This window comes from Corythoichthys intestinalis, chromosome 9, assembly GCF_030265065.1.
Source record: "Corythoichthys intestinalis isolate RoL2023-P3 chromosome 9, ASM3026506v1, whole genome shotgun sequence".
NCBI classification, from domain to species: Eukaryota; Metazoa; Chordata; class Actinopteri; order Syngnathiformes; family Syngnathidae; genus Corythoichthys; species Corythoichthys intestinalis.
In genome coordinates, this window is record NC_080403.1 from 58,333,883 (window position 1) to 58,358,242 (window position 24,360).

Below are 24,360 nucleotides of genomic sequence, written 5' to 3' on the forward strand. Positions count from 1 at the left end.
GAGGCACTACCGAGCTTTGCTGCAACACCCATATTAAAAAACTCTCGTTAGCTTTAGCGTTAAGTGTAGCGGGCATCCTCTTAAACTGTTGTTGGGTTGTTTTGGTTTTGTTTGCATCGGCTACTGCTAACAGTAGTCTTACGGTTGCAATGAAACCTTTGAAAAACCCTCACCAAGTTGGCGTTGTCCTTGTAGATGCTGCAATATTTGCTTGTTTGTCAATGTTCATTCAAAGTTGTTGGAAATCTTTATTGATGTTTGCAATAAAACCTTTTACAGACAAAAACACGTTGAGTATTCATGGACGAAGACTACCACATTTTTGAAATGACTAAAATATGACTGAGACTATTAAGTATTTTTGTCCGGAAGACAAAAACGAAAATGAAAATGGTTGCCAAAAACAACACCGGTGTCAAGTAAATGATGACCTTTCAATGTGTAAATGCATAAGGAATATTTCTGATGCTTGAATTTGAGCTTGAGTCGTGCCTTTTTAATTATGTGCTCAAATTGGAGATATAAATTAACGAGTGGAGAGCACTGGAGGACAGGGAAGCAGAATAGGCGGAACAGTTGGGAGGTGCAAGGCTCATCCATGTGCATCAGGGTCGCCTTACATCACTTGGACACGTAGAATCAGTGCACAAATGACATACATGATAGATATCCTGACACACTTCTGCCTCAGAGGATGTAGACAACCCATTTTTCAACAGTAGGAGGAGCGGGACACAAGAAGGGAAGAAGTTGAAATGCATACATGGACATACCTAAAACACAAGATCTTGTTTTAAGCTTGATCCTTTACAAAGAATACTCAAAATATGTGGTCGGATATGTTCATATTCCAAAACCTGATAGCAAATAATGTCTTTTTGCTGAATCCGTTTTGGAAAAACAGGTCAACGTGACTCATTTTCCTGTGCTGTGTCACATAGGCCAATAGCTGTAACCCTGTGATAGCATACACAAAACCTCCTATTTGATGTGAATGTCTGTTTGAATACTGGAAAGTAGTTCAATTCCAAATTCTTTCAACTTTGGATGTGCCACTGAATGACCGTGTGTCTCCATGAGTATGTTTACCATCATGTCCGCCGGGGGGCAAGCTCATGATAAGATACGATTTGTGTGATAATGATGATCTCGCGAAATGGCAATACAGGAATTTTCGATACATGGGTCAGGAGATTCTAAAACATACAATATGTTGATTTTAAGTCACGTTGTTCTGAATTTGGGGCAATTCTGGGGCATTTAATGTTGATTTGAGGGCATTTACAGATCACTTGTTGTTGATTTTGGGTTACTGAACAGAAGGTGACCCGGGAATGTCCTCAAATTAATGCATTTATTTTCAGCAGATTGGACTATTGCAACGGTATATTTACGGGTCTTGATAAAAAATCAGTCAGGAAGCTGCAGCTAGTCCAGAATGCTGCAGCCAGAGTCCTCACAAATACAAGGAAGCTGGACCACATTACACCGGTTTTGAAATCGCTACACTGGCTACTCGCTACACTTCCAGTGAGTCAAAGGATAGACTATAAAATACTACTGCTCGTCTTCAAAACACTTAATGGCCTTGGACCAAAATACATGCCTGATTTGTTAGATTCCTATGAGACATCTAGAACCCTAAGGTCATCTGGAACCGGTCTCCTGCATGTTCCAAGAACAAGAACCAAGCAGGGTGAGACAGCATTTAGTTATTATGCTCCTCACCTCTGGAACAAGTTACCCGAACGGCTGAAGTATGCTCAAACTGTTAGCTCCTTTAAATCAGGGCTACAAACGCTTTTGTTTAGCACTGCATATGCATAACTGTCTATATATTTCAATCTACTTGTTTTCTATTCCTCTTGTGCTGATCTCCATTGCTGATTTCCAATTAGTAGTAGTAGTAGTAGTTTTTGTTTTATTTTTATTTATTTCTTTTTATTCTATTTGTGATTAAATGCGATTTTTATGTATAATTTTATTTCCTGTTTTGATTGTCTTGGTTTTTACGTTGTATTGATTTAAATGTGATTTTTATGATCTTCATGTGATGTAAAGCACTTTGAATTGCCTTGTGTTGAATTGTGCTATATAAATACAGTTGCCTTGCCTTTGCCTTGCCTGATAGGATGTGACCTATAAATGCTCCCAAAAACGAGAAGACTACATGTGAATGCTCTGTTTCAGTGCCTTTTACAGCGTTAGACGTCCAATCTATCTTTGACCCTCCCAGTCAAAATCGATTGGATGTCAATGGCAACCAATGAGCCAACACAGACACTATTCTAGTGAAATATTTTTGTAGCAACCTGTTGATTTGTTATATATCAATAACCTTTTGGGATACAAAAAATTGTGACACATCGCCATTTGGATATATTTGTCACACCCCTAATTTCCGCTCTGGCTTTGGCAGGCTCTTCAGGCAGCCAGACAGTTCCTCCTCCAGCAGGCCTCTGGACTCAACTCCCCCGGCAGCAACGAGGTCAAACAGAGCCCCGTGCAGGTCAGGACACACTTTAACACACGTGTGCGGAGGTCTGCGTCCATATCAACCACACTGTGTGATATAGGCACATATCTTTCCTTCCTTATTGCTTGGGCTTCCTCTTTTTTATCACCTTTGTCACATTGGTGCCGTTTGATTTATAGACATAGTCTTCAGACTGCAAAGTAGTGAGACCAGTTAAAACAAAAAGCATTTCCATTTAATAAAAATAAGATCATAATAATTGAGATTTTTTTTTTTTATGTATTCACTTTATACAATAGCATAAATATTGCACAGGTGTCTGCAAAATAACCTAGCTAAACAAATTTTAGTTTCTTCAGCTAAAGTTCGATGGTATTAAATGAAAGTAGGGTTGTTCCGATCATGTTTTTTTGCTCCCGATCCGATCCCGATCGTTTTAGTTTGAGTATCTGCCGATCCCGATATTTCCCGATCCGATTGCTTTTTTTTTTTTTTTTTTTTGCTCCCGATTCAATTCCAATCATTCCCGATAAATTTTCCCGATCATATACATTTTGGCAATGCATTAAGAAAAAAAATGAATAAAACTCGGACGAATATATACATTCAACATACAGTACAAAAGTACTGTATTTGTTTATTATGACAATAAATCCTCAAGATGGCATTTACATTATTAATTCTTTCTGTGAGAGGGATCCACGGAGAGAAAGACTTGTAATTCTTAAAGGATAAATGTGACTTTGTATATTGTGACTAAATATTGCTATCTAGTGTATTTGTGGAGCTTTCAGTAAATGATACTGTAGCCATTTAACTGTTCTGCCCAAATGCATAATGGGAAATGCAACCATGAATGTGCGTAGTGACACCATATATCTTTTCTGCGTTGGGAAATAAAATAGGGTGTTAAGAAAAAGATCAAACACTACCTTTCTTCCCCACATTGCTTCCCACGATATTTCTAATTGTGGAGAGAGGGATTTTAAGGCTTTAGCCAGTTATAAAAAGGCTCCAAAGACTGCCTAAATTCACTCTACTCATTTTACGGTATCTTGTAGCTCTATATGTAAGTAAACGGCGCCATTATAGATTTAACGTGACAATGTGTGAGTGGGTCGTGCAGCGCATGCGTTAATTGCGTTAAATAATTTTACGTGATTAATATTTTAAAAATTCATTACCGCCGTTAACGCGATAAATTTGATAGCCCTAATTTAAGCCAAAACTAAAGACTCTGGATAAGTGTAAGACATTTTGTCTGTAAAGTTAAATACAAATAGAAAACGATTTAATTAAAAAATATGAATATATTTAAAAAAGGCATGTCCGATATTTTTTTGCCGATTCCGATACTTTGAAAATGACGTGATCGGACACGATCGATCGGCACATCTTTAAATGAAAGTATTGTCAGCGAAAAGCGTAATGTCCTGGAAAAAAGCACATCTAAATGTAAAATATTTCCATTTACAAAACATGACCATTGTTGCATAATGCTATCTTACCGCTAGCTTCCACTAACTCAAATCATAGACTTCATAATGTATTGAAGGGACAATGGGCCGATTTTTAGGGGGCCTATCTCCATCAAAGCTGACCGAGTGGAAACATAGACATAAAGCTTTTTCCGTTGAAAACTTGTGAATAAATGCTTAAATCTCTGAATCCTTATACTTATGGGGTGGCGTGGCTCAGTGGTAGAGTAGTTGTCCCCCAACACAGAGGTTGTGGGTTCAATTCTCCGCCCTGATGAACTCGCCTAAGTGTCCTTGGGCAAGATACTGAACCCCACGTTGCTCCTGGTGCTGTGTCACCAGTAGGTGGATGGCGAGATAGTGTAAAGCGCTTTGAGCGCCTTGAAAGGTGGAAAAGCGCTATATAGGTATAACACCATAACCATACTGTAGATATGGGCGTAATACAGTCTCGATTCATGGTTAAAGGCAAAAAAAACAAAAAAAAAAACGTGCAGCTCGCATTTATTTTACATACAGTGCCCTCCATAATTATTGGCACCCCTCGAAAAGATGTGTTTTTTAGCTTCTAATAAATTTTTTTTTAATTCAAATAATATGGGACCTTAATGGAAAAAAAGAGAAAAATCCAACCTTCAATACAAGTGCATTCATTCAGTGGGGAAAAAATCCCACATAAAGAAAAAATTATTGGACATCAAATAATGTGTGTCACAATTATTAGCACCCCTGGTGTTAATACTTTGTACAACCACCTTTTGCCTACAAAACAAGGTCTGGGGACCGAGATGGCCATGGGAGGAGCTTGATTTTGTGTCTGGTGAACCATTTCTGTGTAGCTTTGGCCATATGTTTAGGGTCATTGTCTTACTGAAGGACCCAGTGACGACCCATCTTCAGCTTTCGGGCAGAGGGCAACAGATTTTGATTTAAAATGTCCTGGGATTTCAAAGCATTCATGATGCTCCACGGTTCCCAGGGCCTTTGGAAGCGAAACATCCCCACAGCATCACTGACCCACCCCCATACTTCACAGTGGGTATGAGGTGCTTTTCAGCATGCGCATCTTTCGTGGCACGCCAGACCCACTTTCTGAACACTCCTTTACTTCCGTATCCACACACGCTAACAACACACTAACTCCACCCACATATCCCACAATCCCATGGTATTAAACTGTCTATATATATACAGCATGTATATATATATATATATATATATATCTTACAGACACAACATGTTTGTTGCCAAAAAGCTCACTCTTGGTCTCACACAAAAATACACACGGTCCCAGGTTTCAACTGGGACCGCACTTGTACTGACGGTTGGATTTTTCTCTTTTTTTTCATTAAGGTCCCATATTATTTGAATTTTTAAAAAAAATAGAAGCTAAAAAACACATCTTTTTCAGGGGTGGCAATAATTATGGAGGACACTGTAAATATGTCAAACTGTGATGCTAGTCGGTAAGCAAATTAGCGGCTGCCACGTGAAAACAGAGCTTTTTCCATTAAATTCTTGTGAGTAAATGCTTAAATCCCTATATTCTTTATAGATATTGACGTAAAACAGTCTCGATTCTTTGTTAAAAGCAAAAAACGAGCAGTTAGCATTTATTTTACGTCAATATTGCGAACTATGGTGCTAGTCAGTAAGCAAATTAGCGGCCGCTATATCACAGACGGAAAGCTTTTTCCGTTGAAAATGTTTGTGAATAAAGGCTTACATCCCTGAATTCTTTAAGGATATGGATGTAAAACAGTCTCGATTCTTGGTTAAAAGCAAAAAAACGGGCAGTTAGCAGTTATTTTACGTAAGTATTGCGAAGTACAATGCCAATGCTGTAGCTGCTTAATTCCCCTATTTTTTTCACGTTTCAAAATGCATACATGGTACGAAAAATATAATAATTACCTTGAATCCTCGAACAAATGACTCCCGAGACAATCCTTCCTGTTTTTTATGCAGTACAGCTTTCATACTTTTTCAACCTAAATCCGGCGTTAGAAGGCTGCATGTGACCGACTGCTAATAAATGAAGTAGAGTGCGGGACAGCCCCCTTCGGGAAAGCGCGACGCAGTGAATGGGGAATGTGTCATGCCAATACATTGTGAAGTTTATGCTAAAAAAAAAAAGAAAGAAAGAAAAAAAAACATGTTAAAATAGAAATATAGTTATCAAAAACCCAATCTTTTTTGACCCAATTCTGATCCTCTGAAATTGACATGATCACGTGAAAACGTGAAAACACGATAAAATCAACTGCAATATTAGAGACTTTATTGACTCAGCATCAACTTTGAGAGATCCAAATTTAAACGGTGTGAATTTTAAAGTCAAAATTAGCATTCAACCAGTGTTGTTTTTGGCAGCCATTTTAATATTTGTTTCAGTCTTTTCAACGAAAATACTTAACAAGTCTTAATCATATATTCGTCATTTCAAAATGTGTTCGTCTTCGTCTGGTTTTCGTCACTCAGCAGGAAAACGGCACATAGTTTTCAATTAATTTTACCCACTTTTACACCACAATGTAAAAAAAAAAGTCCAAGAGGACTACTACTCTAAGTTTTATGCTGATGCTAACACAAAAGCTATGCTAATGCTACGAGTTAAATTAGGTGTATGATGATCACACTTTACAGACCTTCATAAAGCAACATTGTATTTTCTGTTACCAAGATAACAAAACGAATCTTACCATGTGTTTCAAAACAAACAAGCAAGCCTGCAGCACAGCCTGGCTTAAGCACATCGTAATAATCGTAATAGGAGTGCTACGACCCAAACGCTGCAACGATGCAAGCTAACGTACTACACGTAAAATAAAAAAGTGTCAGGCATTTTGAACATGTGACAAAAAAAGAGGAAAACTGCCGTTGTTCTGCGTTTTCGTCTCCCAAGACACGTTTTTAGCTCTTTCTCGTCACGTCATCGTGATGAAAACATTTTTATTCGACGAAATATTTTCATTATTGTCATCGTTGACGAAAACACCGACGTGTTTCACCGTAAAGGCTACGAGGTGCTAAAAACCTCACGGGGGATCGGTATAAGCATTTTCTGTCGTTTGAACCTAAAAGTGATATCGTGAACCGGGAATGACAGTTTTCGGATGAAAAACATGGATCGAACACAAGTTGAGTTGACCTGCCTCGTGTGCACATTCTGATGTGGGGTGTTACCTTCTATTTCCTTCCTTCACTTTGCCTCCCAACACACACACACAAGCAAAAGCCCCTCCTCCTCGCCTCTCTCCATCTCTGTCTTGTTTGTCTTGTTTGTTGGTGCCTGGCCTGTTAGCCTCCCTGCACTATCCAGGGCACCCGAACTACATCTCTGTTGTCTCAGCTGTCAGCTCAAATGGTTAGACACATCCTGCCAATGCTCTCTAGGATGTGTGTTGGCAGAGTGTGTGTGCGCACTTGTGTGTCCTCACTGAGTAAAAACAAGGTACATAAAAAAAGAAGTCTTTACTAGACGCCACGGCAAACTGGACTTCCAAGCTTGTAATTTGTGATTTCAAAGCTGTCTACTTAGATTTGTTTTAGGCGTGGTTCTTGTAAACAGACAAACCCTCAAAATAAATAATGGAAATTTTTGCATTCATTTTTTTTTTTTTTTATGACTGTTGCGTGTCGGAAGGGTGCAAGTTCTTGCCGTTCTTTCATTTTCGTCTTGGTCTTTTATATCTTGGTCGTGTCGAAACGCTAATTTTTGTTGACGCAAACTCCAAAAAAATGTTCGTCTCGTTTTAGTCGACAAAACGGATGTTCCCCAGTTTTAGAGAGACAGTGAGAACCAAAAGTAGTATTTGCCATGTGGCATTTGTTTTTCCATGTAGCAAAATTGATTTTGCCATGTGGCATTTTTTTGCCATGTGGCATTTTTTTTTGCCATTTGGCAATATTTATTTTGCCATGTGGCATTTTTTTTTGCCATGTGGCAATATTTATCTTGCCATGTGGCAAAATCTATTTTTGACATGTGGCATTTTTTTGGTATGTTGCAAAATGGAGTTTAGTTTGTGGCATGTGGCAACATGGATTATGCCACGTGGCATTTTTTTTTTTTTTTTTGACAGTGGCAAAATGGATTTATCCACGTGGCATTTTTTGCCATGTGGCAAAATTTATTATGCCATGTGGCGTGGCAAAATTTATTTTGACATGCGGCATTTTTTTTGGAGGGGTATGTGGCAAAATGGATTTTTGTTTGTGGCTTTTTTTTTTTTTTTTGGTCTGTGCCACACGTGTTTTTCTGCCATTTAATATTAATGGAAAATTTGGACGTGCAAAAAATGCCATATACCCCCGAAAAATACCACATACAGAACAAAAAAAAAAAAAAAAATTAAAAAAGCCACAAACCAAAATCCATTTTGCCACATACCGAAAAAAAGCCCACATGGCAAAAACAATCTTGCCACATGGCAAAAAATAAAAAAATGCCACATGGCAAAATCAATTTTGCCACATGGCAAAAACAAAAATCCACATGGCAAAATCCATTTTGCCACATGGCAAATACCACTTTTCGTTGTCGGCCCTGCTGCAATTTTGTGCCATAAGTAGGGTGACCACCTGTCGGCTTTTAGAACGGACACTCCTTTCCATTCCAAAAACTGTCCGATCTCACGTCGCCCCACGACGGCTCCTCGGCATTCTCCTGCTTCCCATCTATTCTTTTCCTGGGTATCCACCATGCGCTCTGTTGTGGGTCTCTGGCCGGACGCCGGTGTGTCGGCTGGGTGTCACCTGCTCCGGCGGGGGACCCTGGCCTGGGCTTGGTGGGCCGTTGGGGTCTCGTGGTGTGCCGTGCCAGTTGGGGGGCTGCGGCTGTGGCTCATGGGCCAGGTGGATGGACGGGGGTGGCCGTGAGGTTGGTGGGGCGTCCCCTCTTCTCATCCCCGAACGCCGGTTGATGGGAGCGCGGGTGGCCCAAGGGACCACCCTGGATCATTGGGGGGTGACAATGGCGCCTTTGCTGGGCTGTAGGAGGAGGGATGGCCTGCGCTGGCTCCCCCTCCCTCGCCGCCCTCCCTCCCCGGGCTGGCTGGGTGGGGGCCATGGCCTTGGGGTGGCGCCAGCGCGTGTCTCCGCTCGTCTGCGTGGCTGTCACATGTTTGATGGGGCACGCGCACGGCTGGATGTGATTGGGGGCGCTTGGTGGGCGGGCCTCGGTGCCGGGATTGACGATGGGGCAGTGCAGGGTCGGTTGCCAATGGGCTTACACTCACAAGGGATTCAGTTCAGATTCATTCACAAGCCATTACTGGTTTCTAGATCACAGAGCTGAGTTGTGTACACACCACCCCTCTTTATCACTTATCTTATAGAGTCCACCTCCTTCTTTCCCTGGTCAACAGGCCCCCCACATGGTGTCAAATGGAAATACATCTAGCTGACGACAGCACCAACATATTCATAGATAAAGTTGGCGTTCAATGTATTTCTTTTTGCTGTTTTTCTTTTGTTTCTTTTTTTGTTTCTTATGTTTCTTTTCTTGTTTTTCTTCTGTTCCCCCATAACCTCTTCCTGTTCGTTGCTTTGTCTTAATAAACGAGGAATGTTAAAACAAAACAAAAAAAAAAAGAATAAAAACTGTCAAATGGCAGCAAGTCAATATATCGGCAAGCCGCCTAGGATCGGTTTGAATAATCTGACCATCAGCAGAAATCATGCCAGTCGTCATACTAGCTTTGCTTGCTAGCTAGCTCAGCTATTCTCCCAGTCCAGCCCAAATATGTCATCACCCCGAGCGTCCATAAAACATGGCGCCCTCCGTAGGTCAAAACATGTACTAAATATGATAGATTTTTAAATCAATGGCAATATTTTATGTGTTTCTAATAACATATTTAAGTAATAGAGAACAATCGTGGCTTAATAGAGCCTACAAGTCTTTAAGTCTGAGGTTCCTTTCACTACTACTAAAAAATGAAGCATTAGCAATATGTGTTAGACTAAGAGAAATAATAGCACACCATGTCTAAACGAGCTACACAATTTGTTAGCCTCATAATAAAGAAAAATGTCTTTTTTAAATCATTTAGCAAGCTATTCACGCCTAACAAAAGTAGGCCCGTAAATTGAATTGAATCAGGTCTTATCTTAAAGCGTCGATGGTGAGTGGTGCAGTGGTCCAAAATGGCCGTCTTGAGGTTGTTCCTGGGGTGCTCTCTCACATGCAAATGAGTGTCAGACAATAATTAGATCTTTAGGAGCCTGATAATTAGATTTTTTTCCCCCCCGTCTCTCTGAGGGACAGAGAGAGGGGGAAGACTTCTTCTGGTGTCTTGACTTCTCTGAAGTCAAGGTTTATGCTGACAACAACACTAATGCTAACCCCCTCCCTCCTTCCCCCAATCATATTTCTCTTCTTTTTCTTTATTTGTAATGGAAAGGAGGATCTGGACTGCAAGGGAAAGAAACTCACCAAGATGATATCTACTCCATGATTGGTTGTTCTGAGATATTCTTTGTGTTTGACTGCTTGTGTGAGATATTATCAATCCACTCTGCGCGCGCGTGCGTTACTGTCTCGCGTCACACCCAGGAGAAACTTGACAATGGCTTACGTCTCTCGACAGGCAATCGCGGGAACAATTGATGGTGTCCGACGGAAGTGCAGCTGTGCTAAAAATACAATAGTGTGATTTAATGCTTGAAGGTGATGAAATTCAATTCAGAATATAAACCAATGAATTTTGGAGATATTCAACGCATTATATGATTGCGTCTTAGTCAGATGCAGACCTTTTTTTTAATACTCTATTAGTCATAATTCTAGATACTTCAATTACTGATATATTATTTTTAGTCTTTTGGATGAAAATACTTAAGTCATAGTCATCTTTAAGTCATTTTAAAATCTTCGTCTAGTTTAAGTCGATGAATACACGTCTGTAAAAATTCTAAGGTTTTAGTCCAAATACCAATAAAGGTTTCCAATAATTTGGAATGAACATTGACAGTTGAGCGCATTTTTGTAGCAACTACAAGGACAATGCCAACTTCTTGATGATAATAACCACTCTGCAGCAAAAGAATGTATTTTCATTGAATTAAACCCACTAAGAAGCCACCGACTGTATGTAAAAAAGTTGTCCGACAAGTAAAGATGACGCTTGCCTGCTTAATGATCATGCTAACGTGAATACTATGTTAACTCTACCGGTGTCTCTGCAGGGTTCTACAAGCCAAACATAGACTTCATAATTAAATTGATGGGACACAAGGCCATCACTGATATGGACTCAAAACAGTCTCAATTCTTGGTTAAAAGCAACAACAACAACAAAAAAAATGCAATTAGCATTTTTTCCGGTGGAATTTCTCATGAATAAATGCTTAAATCCCCAAATTCTTTATTGATATGGATGTAAAACGGTCGTGATACTTGGTTGAAAGCAAAAAAAAAAGTGCAATTAGCATTTATTTTACGTAAATATGTCAAAGTACAATGCTAGTCTGTTAGTGAATGTTGCTAGCAGCCGCCTTATGTAAACAGAGCTTTTCCAGTGAAAATTCTTGTGAATAAATGCTTATATCCCTTAATTCTATATAGATATGGACGTTAAACAGTCTTGATTCTGGGTTAAAATTTAAGCAGTTACCATTTATTTTACGTAAATATGTTGAAGTACAATGCTAGTCTGTAAGTGAATGTAGCTAGCGGCCGCCTGATCTAAACAGAGCTTTTCCGGTGAAAATTCATGTGAATGAATGCTTAAATCCCTGAATTATTTGTAGATATGGACGTAAAACAGTCTCGATTCTTGGTTAAAAGCAAATAAATAAATAAATAAATACTTTAAAAAATAAAATAAAATTAAAAAAACATGCAGTTAGCATTTATTCTACGTAAATATTGCGAACTATGATGCCAATGCAATAGCGGCTAATTTCTCCCATTGTTTTTTCACGTTTCAAAATGCATGCATGGTACGAAAAATATAATAATAATTACCCTGAATCCTTGAAAAACTTACTCCTGAGACAATCCTTCCTGTTTGTATGGGGTACAGCTTTCAGACTTTTTCAACGGAAATCCGGCGTTAGATCGCTGCGTGCGTGTGTTTGTGAATAGCTCTTCTTGATGTGGCCAGCTCTTGGGGTTTTATCAGACGTGTTATCAGTTGGATACCGGGAGTTCTCCGGTGTTCCTTGTGTTGGGACAGGACGTCCCGCCATTTGTTCTGGACCGTCTGGAAGAACTGATTTCGAGAGTTGGTGATGCAGACGTGGGCTTGGAGATGTCCTGCCTCGTCAGTGTCGATCTTGCTACAGTCAGTTGCATGACGCACACGTTGGGCTTCCGTGATAAGAAGGCGTCATGTATCTCTTATGCCCTATATTCGGCTTGGTTTCCTTAAACTATGGTATAAGTGCTATTTATTTCATCTTGGGTGTGTTAGAGTAATAGAAACAGTCGATCGGTAAATACGAGAAAAGATACAATTCCCTTCACAACTTTTTGAATGTTTATGCGACTTTGGAGGAGTCTTTGTCCCAAGATATTGGATTCAAAATTGTGGGGACGTTTCATATTGGCGGTTCAGCTATACTTCTTTTGAATTGGCATATTGCTCATAGGTGGCAGGCATGTGTAACATGATGACATATGAGTTACTGGTTGGTTTTCACATACTCATAATAAAATATGCTGCATCTACCTATATTAAAACACACATGGGTGTGAAAGACTATGAGAGTACTAAAGAACATGGAGAACAGTGGATGATCGGGACACATGAATACACAGCAAAAACTCAAAATCTTAGCAAGAATATTTGTCTAATTTCTAGTTTTAAAAAAACAACACATTTAATCACTCTTAAAATAAGACAAAATCTCTTAACAAGTAAAATCTGAGCAAGTGATATTGTCTTATTTTTTAGACTATACATCTTAAATATCTTGTTCTGACAGAAAATCTTAAAAGTGTTTTGTCTACTTGTGTGGTTTGGACTTGTACCACAAGTATGTGTACTTGTAGTAAAAGTACACTTACATGTAAAACAAGTACATGTACTTGCGTGTACTTGTAATTTCTTGGTAAGAAATGCTACCACGAAAAAAAATGGCTTGTTCCATTGTAAGAATTTTCTTACTTCTTCTAAGCAAATCTTATCTAATTTCAAGTACTTTTGTACACAGGCGGAGTTTGACTTTTGTGGAAGGGGGGCAAAACATGTTGATGACCCCGAAACGTTCTGCCAGCAATAAAATTAACTTTCAAGATATATGCTAAGTTAGTAGCTTCTTGTTGTTTTATTGCTTTACAACTTTTATAGACAACATTTTACCGACAAAGTCTTCATTTTAAATTCATATCCACTGCATAGGAAAGTCAATTACATGTAATGATATTTTACGGCCACCCTTAATCTCCGCATAAGTGTTTATACCCGTTTTAGAACTATTATTTATTATTATTATTATTATTTGAGACTTTCTGTTAGTCTCGTAATTAGCCTGGAAATACTCATTTTAAGCAATACTGGCTTGTTATAGGGCAGGAGTCGGCAATCCAAAATGTCAAAAGAGCCATATTGGGCCAAAAACATATGTCTGGAGCCGCAAAAAAATTAAAAACCTTAAATAAGACTAATAATGAAGGCAACACATGCTGTATGAATCTTCATTAGCTATATTAGCCTACTAACAAAATGACTAAGTCGGCTAAAAATACATAATGAGCCTTCATAATTTAATATTTATTTTCTGTGCAGTGCATTCAACATACCACGTGACTACTCCGTTGTATGATGCCACCTAAAGAAAGCAATAAAGAAATCCGATTTTCAAAGTCATTTTTTTTTTGAGGCTTCGAAAAACAACAAAATAGAACGTGCATAACATGCCCCTTATTTGGGCACATCTTTGATTTTCTTTATTATCTCGGTTTTTGTTTTTGAAGTCTGAAAATACTGTAGGTGTTCTGATATGTTGATGAATGTCTCCTTCATGTACTCACCATATGTGAACAGTTTTCCATGCTTTATTATCTCCTGGGTTTCAACAAAACATGCAGCAGTAGTGGAGTTTGGCGATGCAATCCACTTTTTAAATCTATTTTTGCGCTTCTCTGAGTTCTTCAGAAATAATGGAATCACACTTTTTCTCCCACTCCCAACTGGGTACTCGGCTGCCGGTTTGTTTACAGTAGCCACATGGCATCCCGCCCTGCTAATAGAAATGTGTGTGGCAGGCTAGGACACAAGGACACAAGTCTTCGGTGAAAGAAATGTTGAAATGTAATATTTATTCTACACATTTTATAGAATGGGGAAAAAATGATTTTTGTCCTCCGACAGAAACTATATCAAAACAAAAAAATATATTTCCCTCAACCATCTTTTTCCACTTTCAAACATTTTTTGAAAATGCTCCAGGGAGCCACTAGAGCGGCGCTAAAGAGTCGCATGCAGCTCTCAAAACACGGGTTGCAGACTCCCGTTATAGGGCTTATCATGAGCCGTTAATACTATTTTCAAGGCTTACTATAAGCCAAAGACTTCTTAAAACTAGTTAAATTTAACTGGTTTCAAGATCTTTCATCCGTCTTATTTTAAAAATTCTTACCAAGAAAAAAATTGCTTGTTCCATTGGCAGAATTTTCTTACTTTCATAAGCATCTGACCTCCTTTCAAGAAAATTTTACTTGTTATAGAAGTGGCATTTTTTCCTGTGTAAGTAGGGTGGGAGATGAGCAACATTGGAGCACGACCTTTCTGGGAAAACCATCTTGAGGTTCCATCGGTGTATTGTTCACTACAACCATGTAGACACGCACTCACGCCAAATACTCAAATACGATACTTGACAGGGCACCGGGTAAATGAAAAAAAAACATGAGAGGACAGTGACAGACCAAGTTCAAGTAGAAAATCTACCCCGCTCCCTTTTTCTTGTTCTCCCCCATCTGCCCATCTAACGCCCCAGTGCCTCAGAACAACACACTTCCCGAAACACACGCGCACGCACGCCAACACACTTCATTGGGAAGTGTGAGGAGTAGCTGTTATTGACCATATTTCATTATTGATTTCACTCATGTTTCAAATCACAAAATAAGAGTTTCACACTCCAGCGGTCACAAGTGGACCCTTCTCTCCATCCCGGCCAGAGCCGGAGCCGATCCCCACCTCTTCCCATATGCCCTTCGCAAACTGTCAGGACCCCAGCTTTGTTCTATCCCCGCCTGTCTGACGCACACGCACCCTCTCGATTCCCCGCACATCAAATGAGAAGAAACTGTCGACTAAACACTTTGAGCGAGTGGACAAAAGGAGCGGTTTGGGAAAAACACTTTAAAAGGAAAAATTGGAGGAGGGCTGCTGGAGTCCCACTCGGAGGGGCCAAGCACTCATCTTTTCACATACTTTTGTCAGTTACCATAAAGACATTTAAACAATGTACGCTCGAGTTTCTCACATGTTGAAACCGGGAACAGCGTGCGTCGGAAACGCTTTGAGCGAATGGAAATCTTGGCTTTGGACTGACATGACTCTCCCCGAGACCCGCTGCGCTAGTGCCAGGCCTCTTCAGAACGTGTCTAATTAACATAGCTCTAATGAGGCTTTTTACATTTTCTCCTAATTAAAAAACACGCTACTCTATAATACATGAAAACGGGACACCTTGGCTATTCAATTACACACGTATGGGTCTCTGCCAAGCACGTGCGCTAATCTGTATGTGCGCATGCCAAGTGGCGGCGTGTTAAGTGTGCCAAGCGACGGTGCCAAGTGGCTTCGCTCGCGCTATATGCGCGCACTTGGAGCCACCCGCCATATGAGCGAGTGCCAAGCGTGGCCTTTGTGCACGCGTGGCAGGTCGTGAAGGCGTGCATTATGCTAGCTAATCCACCAGTTGCCACCGTGTCAGCCAATTGGGCTCCCGCCCACTCGTGCCATCAGCAATTAAGATAACTGTGAGCATTGTTGTTTTTGTCAGCCATTTTTCTTTTTCATCTTAGTCTTTTGGACAAAAATACTTATTATTCTTAGTAGAGATGCCCCGATCGGATCCGATCACGTCATTTTCAAAGTATCGGAAACGGCAAAAAAATATCGGCCATGCCTTTTTTTAATATATATATTTTTTAAATTACCGTATTTTTCGGACTATAAGTCGCACCTGAGTATAAGTCGCACCAGCCATAAAATGCCCAACAAAGAGGAAAAAAACGTATATAAGTCACACCTGAGTATAAGTCGCATTTTTGGGGGAAATTTACTTGATAAAATCCAACATATAGAACAGATGTCATCTTGAAAGGCAATTTAAAATAAAAATATCATAGAGAACAACATGCTGAATAAGTGTACAGTACGATAATATTACATGATGCATGAACAACGAAATGCGAACGTGGCCAGTATGTAAACGTAACAGCTATTATGAGTTATTCAGATAACTATAGCATTAAGAACATGCTGACAAGTTTACCAAACCATCAGTGTCACTCCAAAACACCAAAATAACATGTGAAATGATATAATAATGTGATAATAATTTCACACATAAGTCACTTTTGAGTATAAGTCGCACCCCCAGCCAAACTATGAAAAAAAACTGCGACTTATAGTCCGAAAAATACGGTAAATCGTTTTCTAATTGTATTTAACATTACAGACATAATATGTTACACTCATCCAGAATCTTTAGTTTAGGCTTAAGGTAGGGTTATCAAATTTATCCCGATAACGGCGGTAATTAATTTTTTAAAAAATGTTATCACGTTAAAATATTTATCGCAAGTAATGCATGCGCTGCACGACACACTCATGCAGAGTCGCGCTCAATCTGTAATGGCGCCGTTTTACCTATATAGAGAGATAAAAGGCAGCGTAAAATGAGTAGAGTGAATTTTGGCAGCCTTTGGAGCCTTTCTTTAATTGGCTAAAGCCTTACAATCCCTCTCTCTACAATTAGAAATATCATGGGAAGCAATGTGGGGTAGCATGGTAGGAATTGATCTTTTTCTTAACACCTTATGTTATTTCCCAACGCAGAGAAGATATATCAATTGGTAGCACTACGCACAGTCATGGTTCCACTTCCCATCATGCATTTGGGCATGGCTACAGTATCATTTACTGAAAGCTCAACAAACACACTAGATGGCAACATTTAGTCACAATATACAAAGTCACAAGTCTTTCTATCCGTGGATCCCTCTCACAGAAAGAATGTTAATAATGTAAATGCCATCTTGAGGATTTATTGTCATAATAAACAAATACAGTACTTATGTACTGTATGTTGAATGTATATACAGTGGGGAGAACAAGTATTTGATACACTGCCAATGGGTTTTTCCATTGGCAATGTATCAAATACTTGTTCTCCCCACTGTATTCGTCCGAGTTTTATTCATTTTTTTCTTAGTGCATTGCCAAAATGTATATGATCGGGAAAAATTATCGGGAACGATTGGAATTGAATCGGGAGCAAAAAAAAGCAATCGGATCGGGAAATATCGGGATCGGCAGATACTCAAACTAAAACGATCGGTTCGGATCGGTAGCAAAAAAACATGATCGGAACAATCCTAATTCTTAGTCATATTTCAGTCATATGAAAATGTTTTCTTCTTGGTTTAGTTTGAGTCAACGAAAACTTTGTTGAGTTATAGTTGACAAAGTTTTAGTCCATGAATAAATAGATAAATAAGAGGTTTTCCAACAATTTCAAATGAACATTTATTTATTTTACTATATTTGTTTATTTAATAGGGACAGTGCACATTGATGAACATCTAAAAGATGTAAATATGCCGGATTCTAGCAAGAAAAAAATGCTAATTTACATCAGCATTCCCTAGGCAGGTAAGACTCACCACGCTAAATTCTAATGCTAATGTGAATGCTATGCTAATATGAACACTATGCTAATGCTACAATTACATTTAGTGTGTGTGATGATCACCCAGCACAGACATTTAAAGGCTAAAGCAGTGGGTCTAAACCAGTGTTGTTAATGACGGCATTAGAGTATAACGTAGGGTGACCATATTTTGATTTCCAAAAAAGAGGACACTCAGCCCGGCCTCAAGATACTTGAATTTTACTCAAAGTTCACTCAAAGATGCCTACATCACTTTAATATATTTAAAGTGTGCCCCCTCACTCTGGATGGAAAAATGCAGTTTGAATTAAAAAAAATAATGAAAAAAAAAAACATATATATATTAGGGCTGTCAAAAGATTAAAATTTTTAATCGAGTTAATTACAGCCTAAAAATTAATTCATCGTAATTAATCGCAATTAATCGCAATTCAAACCATCTATAAAATATGCCATATTTTTCTGTAAATTATATATATATTCTGTAAAATAAATTGTTGGAATGGAAAGATAAGACACAAGATGGATATATACATTCAACATACGGTACATAAAGACTGTAGTGGGCATTTCACTCTACTGTCATTTAAATCTGTCTATGCTGTCCTCACTCCGAAGCGTCTACTTTTTCCAAAGCTAGACAGCTAGTGAACGACGCCTTAATAATTAGACTTCTTCCTTTTTCATCTGATTAATTAATAAAATGGCCTCAAACCATTGTCCTCTTTAGACCGTCGTGAAACTACAAAAAGTACACAAGCATTGCATTAGCAACAACGTTAGCTTAGCACGCTATACAGGTTCACTAAACATAAATAAAAAGCGTCGCATACAAAAAATATAACATTTCGCTTACTAACATAATATGTACATTCTTTACAACAACCATACTTACGGACAAATCTTGTCCAAGGATCATGTAAGCACAACATTATCAGCCCGAGACGTCGTGCTGCCATAATGAAATGGCAAGAAAACAATAAACCATGTCGCGAAGCGACCACAAGAGTTCGCTGTTGGACAGCACAAAAACCCTTGCTGTAAAACTTACCAAAAGGCAGAATACTTTCTGAGCGGGACATGTGCGTTAATTGCATCAAATATTTGAACGTGATTAATTAAAAAAAATTAATTACCGCACGTTAACGCGATAATTTTGACAGCCCTAATATATATATATATATATATATATATATATATATATATATATATATATATATATATACAGTGGGGAGAACAAGTATTTGATACACTGCCAATGGGAAAACGCATTGGCTGTGTAACAAATACTTGTTCTCCCCACTGTATATATAGAACGCAGACCCATGGAAATGTAGTCCAGTCAATACACATACACATAGTAGGCTATGTGCCAACTAAACATTTTTATAAATTACTATCACGACAATTGTCCTTGACAAATTGTTATTCCCATTCAATTGATATTCTCATTCAATGTTCTAGATTGCACACAAACAAAAACCGAAATAAACTGACAAACTATTCAACCAGCATATTTCCAAACGTAGCTGTTCAAAACTACGTTTCCCATAATGCCTAGCACAGTTTAGCTTACTGATAGCTAGCTGAGGCAAAAATCAAACTTTGCTATAAAAGTTTACAATCATCGGCAGCACAACGATGCGACACCAAACGGGATTTTACAGTCAAAGCTCCGACAGAAGTCAACAGTTGCCATTTTATACGTATTTAGCGTAAAAAACTTCAGGCGTTGTTGCCAAATCGTTAACCCAGTAGATGGCGGTAATGCCTCATGATAGGGGTAAACTGCCAACAAAAACAAGAAGAACTACTCCTTCCCTCCCTACTACTAGGAGTCATGTCATCGCAGGCAGGCGCTGCCACCCAGTGGCCGGAGGGATTCTCTTCAAATTGGTCCCGTGAAAAATCATAAAAAACGGACATTTTTATGAATTTATAAAACCTGCCCGGACCACGAGGATACTGCCTGAAAGTAGGACTTGTCCGGGCAAAAGAGGACGTTTGGTCACTCTAGTATAACAGTGTCACTAACGGCTTTATTTTTTTTTCTCAGTAGTGAGTAATCTAATGAATTACTTTTCTCATCTTTGCAACGCCGTTACCGTTACTGAGGATGTAAAGGCGTGCATTACTATGCGTTACTATGTCGGTTTAATGACACGAGAAAAGTCTGGGAGACACTGAGAGAGAAGAGCGGGAGTGGGAAGGAGTGAAGGGAGTCGTGACGCCGTTGCAAACGTGATGCTAGGCTAGGTGGCTCCAATAATACCTGACTGTAGCCGACAACCTACAAACTACACCCACATGATGCTATGCTAGATATCACATGTATATAGAACTAGATGCGAAAAAGAGACTCGGCGGTTTTAGCAAATGTATAGAGAAGTCGATGCAAAATGATACACTCGCCAGCGTTAGTAAACAGCCGCCATCTTAAAGCAGTAGACTTCTCAGGAAGGCTCTGTTATAGCGAACTTTCCTGGTGAACCTAAGAAACGTTATATCTAAAATACTCCTAAATCGGCAAAATCTTGACTTGAATCTATCTTTAAATAATGAAACTGTTTTAAAACTTTCACATGTAGAAAGTAGACAGGAACTAATGCAATAACGGGTGCACTGACAATGACATTCTCCGGTTTCAGCAATCGATCCTTTACCACCATATGCCCTGTCTTTCCTATATATTATATCCTGTGGTTGTCTTACGCCTCTGACCGTTCCTGAAGGCAATTTACATTGCTATTTTTGTGTAGCGATTGCAAATGCTACTCAGTGAAAGCCAACGAACACTTAATTCTTTTCATTAATAACAAATCTTAATTCTATTATTTATTTACACTTCCCCCTTGCCAATGTTGTTTTTTTTACAACGAAAAAGGTAACAGGGGCAGTCAGATACCATTTTAATTTTTTTCAGGTCATTCATTGTCAGACAGAAGCCGCACAGCAAACGCCACGCTAAAAAAAAATGGTCAAAATATCAAAATGGCTTACCTCTTTGTCCTCTGTAGGACCATGGCCCCCAAAAAAATCTTTACTGCATATGAAATGGGAATGGCTTCACCTTGCTGGCATTAAACTGGTCTTTTGGACGTCCGCGCAAGTTCATCCATTCCATTGATCCATGTTTTCCACGGAGTTTTTGGTTTCGGGAAACGTATAAGAAAAACATCCTTCATATGTCGTAACGTCTAGAGTCGTTTTTACAATTCTGTAGCAGCAGCGTTTGATCGGGATGTTCTTTTTTGAAAGATTACTGGAGGGAAAAAAGCTGAAATAACATGGATTGTATGCGTGTGCATGTCTATAACGACCCACTTCCGCGTTACGGTGGCGACGTCACGGTCTAGAAATAGCATTTGTGTGGTACGCTATTCAATCAGCTAATATAAACATATTTGATGTGAAAGACGTTGTAGAATGGATCATGTAATAATGTGTAAAACATGAAAAGCGCCAGTTACTTTGCCAAGTAACTAATGACTCTTACATTGAGGTACTTGAGTTACTAACTCAAGTACTTTTTGGGAGAAGTAATTTGTAATTGTAATTAAGTACTTTTAAAAAAATTAACAACACTCAGTCTGACACTGAAGTCCAACATCAACTACATGATCCGCTGCAGAAGACAGCAATATTTTCAGGTTTCCGTTCCTTATGGTTACATTTTTGCTCCGTGTATGAGATCAGAACATTCATTCAAAATGCACCAAAATGCATATCTGTCAGAGACAGAACTTTGGGGTGGGGGCGTCATCGGACTCATAAGAATTTCTGTCAAAAAGACAGACGGAAATGAAAAAGAGCTGCCAAAAATAATGCTATGACATATAACAAATCATATAACAAAACAGCTTACAACTAAGGTTTTTTTTTTTTTTTTTTTCTTTTTTCCGGAATGCTAAAACATGAGTTATTATGCTATCTAGGCTAACGATTTATTCAGTGCAATTCCATTCTAGATGTGGACTCACTCATGCACACCTTTGCACCAACGGATGATGTTTAAATTCCAACTCATTCCACATGTAAAGAAGTTGAGATCACTTCTTCACCATGAAAGCTGTGTAAAAAAAAAAAAAATTCAACTTTTCCTGAACTTGGAAGATTTTTTTCCCCTGCTCTACGGCGACGCATTCTTTAAGATAATCCAATTGTTCCAGCTTTTAAATAGTGTATTTCTCTTAAAATCCCCAGTGCTGTCAGCTGCATAGCGTCCACAAGAGTACGCGGCTTGAACTAGCACTTTGACGTGTATCGAAGATATTCATTAAATTCAATTCTCCATTGGGACTTGCTTATTTGTTTTTTGCATATTCCTGGGGGTAAATAAGAATTTCACACCCAAGGAGGCGGATTGTTCAGAACATTCTCAACACTGTTCAACTTTATTTTGCTCATCAGTCCCCCCCCAGGCTAATGTGGCCCCTGGCCCCATTGTGGATTAGTGAGTAGGGGTACTCACCGCACACAATGGAAGCTCTTTTAATTCCAGTAGCGGGCTGACCCTGAGCTCCAAACACTCTTTACACAGTAGGGACTCCTCCACTTACTTTTTTTTTTTCTTTGTGGCGAATTCCTCATTGCCTTTCTCCTTCAGTCGTCTCTTGTAGAGTCCACTTACTCTTGAAAACCTTCCACCCCTCCTCTTATTACTTGGCAAGAGGAAGAGACAGGTTGTTTACCTGGGGAAGGATAGTTTTCGTACAAACAAGTCCAAGTTCAAGAGGAAACGCGAGGCTTTGCCACACACCACCAGAGGTGGGTAGAGTAGCCAAAAATTTGACTCAATTAAAAGTGGCGTTACTACAAAACAATAAGTAATGGGACTCTTGCTTGAGTCAAATTTTTGGCTCCTCGACTCACCTCTGATATACTGTAATTTTCCGACTATACACTGCTGGCCAAAAGTATTGGCACCCCTGTAATTCTGTCAGATAATGCTCAATTTCTCCCAGAAACACTGCAAACTTGTGTGTGGTCATGTAACTATTTTTACTTTTGATGGGTATAATGGAGTCATGTGGTTATTGTTGCGACGTCTCATTGGTGAAACTCAGACAGCCACCATTGGCATCTCTGTCGAAAATAAAGTCAATGTGCAGAATTAAAAGGAAAAATGTAATGACTCTTGTTTAGCCCAAAGTAGCAGAGTAAGCTATCTTCTCATCTTCACAAATCTACTCAAGTAAAAGTAAAAACCATGGCGTGGTAAAACTACTCTTAAAAGTACAGTGGTATGAAAAAGTATCTCAACCTTTTGGTATTTCTCACATTTTTGCATAAAATCACTATCAAATGTGATGTGATCTTTGTCAAAATCACACAGATGAAAAAACAGTGTCTGCTTTAACTAAAACCACACAAACATTTATAGGTGTTTTACATTTTAATGAGGATAATATACAAACAATGACAAAAGGGGGGAAAATAAGTAAATGAACCGTCACATTTAATATTTTGTGGCCACCCCTTTGGCAGCAGTAACTTCAAACAGATGCTTCCTGTAGCTGCAGATCAGTCTGGCACATCGATCAGGACAAATTTTGGCCCATTCTTCTCGACAAAACTGCTGTAGTACAGTCAGATTCCTTGGATGTCTGACATGTATCGCCGTCTTTAGGTCATGCCACAGCATCTCAATGGGGTTTAAGTCTGAACTTTGACTTGGCCACTCCAGAATTTGTATTTTGTTCCTCTGAACCATTCTGAAGTCGATTTACTTCTGTGTTTTGGATCATTGTCTTGGTGCAGCATCCATCCTCTTTTGAGCTTCAACTGTCTGACAGATGGCCTCAGGTTTTCCTGCAAAACATCCTTTGATTGCGAGTTGTCCAGGCCCTAATCTAGCAAAACAGCCCCAAATCAAGGTGCTCCCTCCACCGTACTTCACGGTGGGGATGAGGTGTTTATGTTGGCGAGCTGTTTTGTTTTTCCTCCACACATGACGTTGTGTGTTACTACCAAACAATTGAACTTTGGTTTCATCAGTCCACAAAATATTTTGCCAAATCTTCTGTGGAGTGTCCAAGTGCCTTTTTGCGAACTTTAAACAAGCAACAATGTTTTTTTTTAGACAGCAGTGGCTTCCTCCGTGGAGTCCTCCCATGAACACCATTCTTGGCAATAGTTTTACATGTAGTTGATGTGTGCACAAAGATATTGGACTGTGCCAGTGATTTCTGTAAGTCTTTAGCAGACACTCTAGGGGTCTTTTTTTACCTCTCTGAGTATTCTGCACTGAACTCTTGGTGTTATCTTTGGTGGATGGCCACTCCTTGGGAGAGAAGTGACAATGCCAAACTCTCTCTATTTGTAGACAACTTCTCTGACTGTCGATTGATGAACATCCAGACTTCTAGAAATGGTTTTGTAACCTTTCCCAGCTTGTTAAGAATCAACAATCCTTGATCGCAGGTCTTCAGACAGCTCTTTTGACCGAGCCATCAAGACATTTCTTACCAGGTGTGTGTTTTATAGTGGGCAGGGCAGCTTTAAACCACCCGTCAGTGATTGGGCACACACCTGACTTAAAGTGTT

At 39.2% G+C, this 24,360-nt stretch overlaps 1 protein-coding gene across 4 annotated transcripts in view; it reads left to right on the top strand.

The window, feature by feature from the left end:
- The window catches only part of foxp4 (forkhead box P4), a 301,129-nt gene that overhangs the window by 143,751 nt on the left and 133,018 nt on the right, over nucleotides 1-24,360 (top strand). For all 4 annotated transcript variants that reach the window (XM_057847124.1, XM_057847126.1, XM_057847125.1 and 1 more), the window contains exon 3: nucleotides 2,420-2,509. In XM_057847124.1, the coding sequence (XP_057703107.1) occupies nucleotides 2,420-2,509 (90 nt within the window). The remainder of the gene's footprint in view (nucleotides 1-2,419; nucleotides 2,510-24,360) is intronic.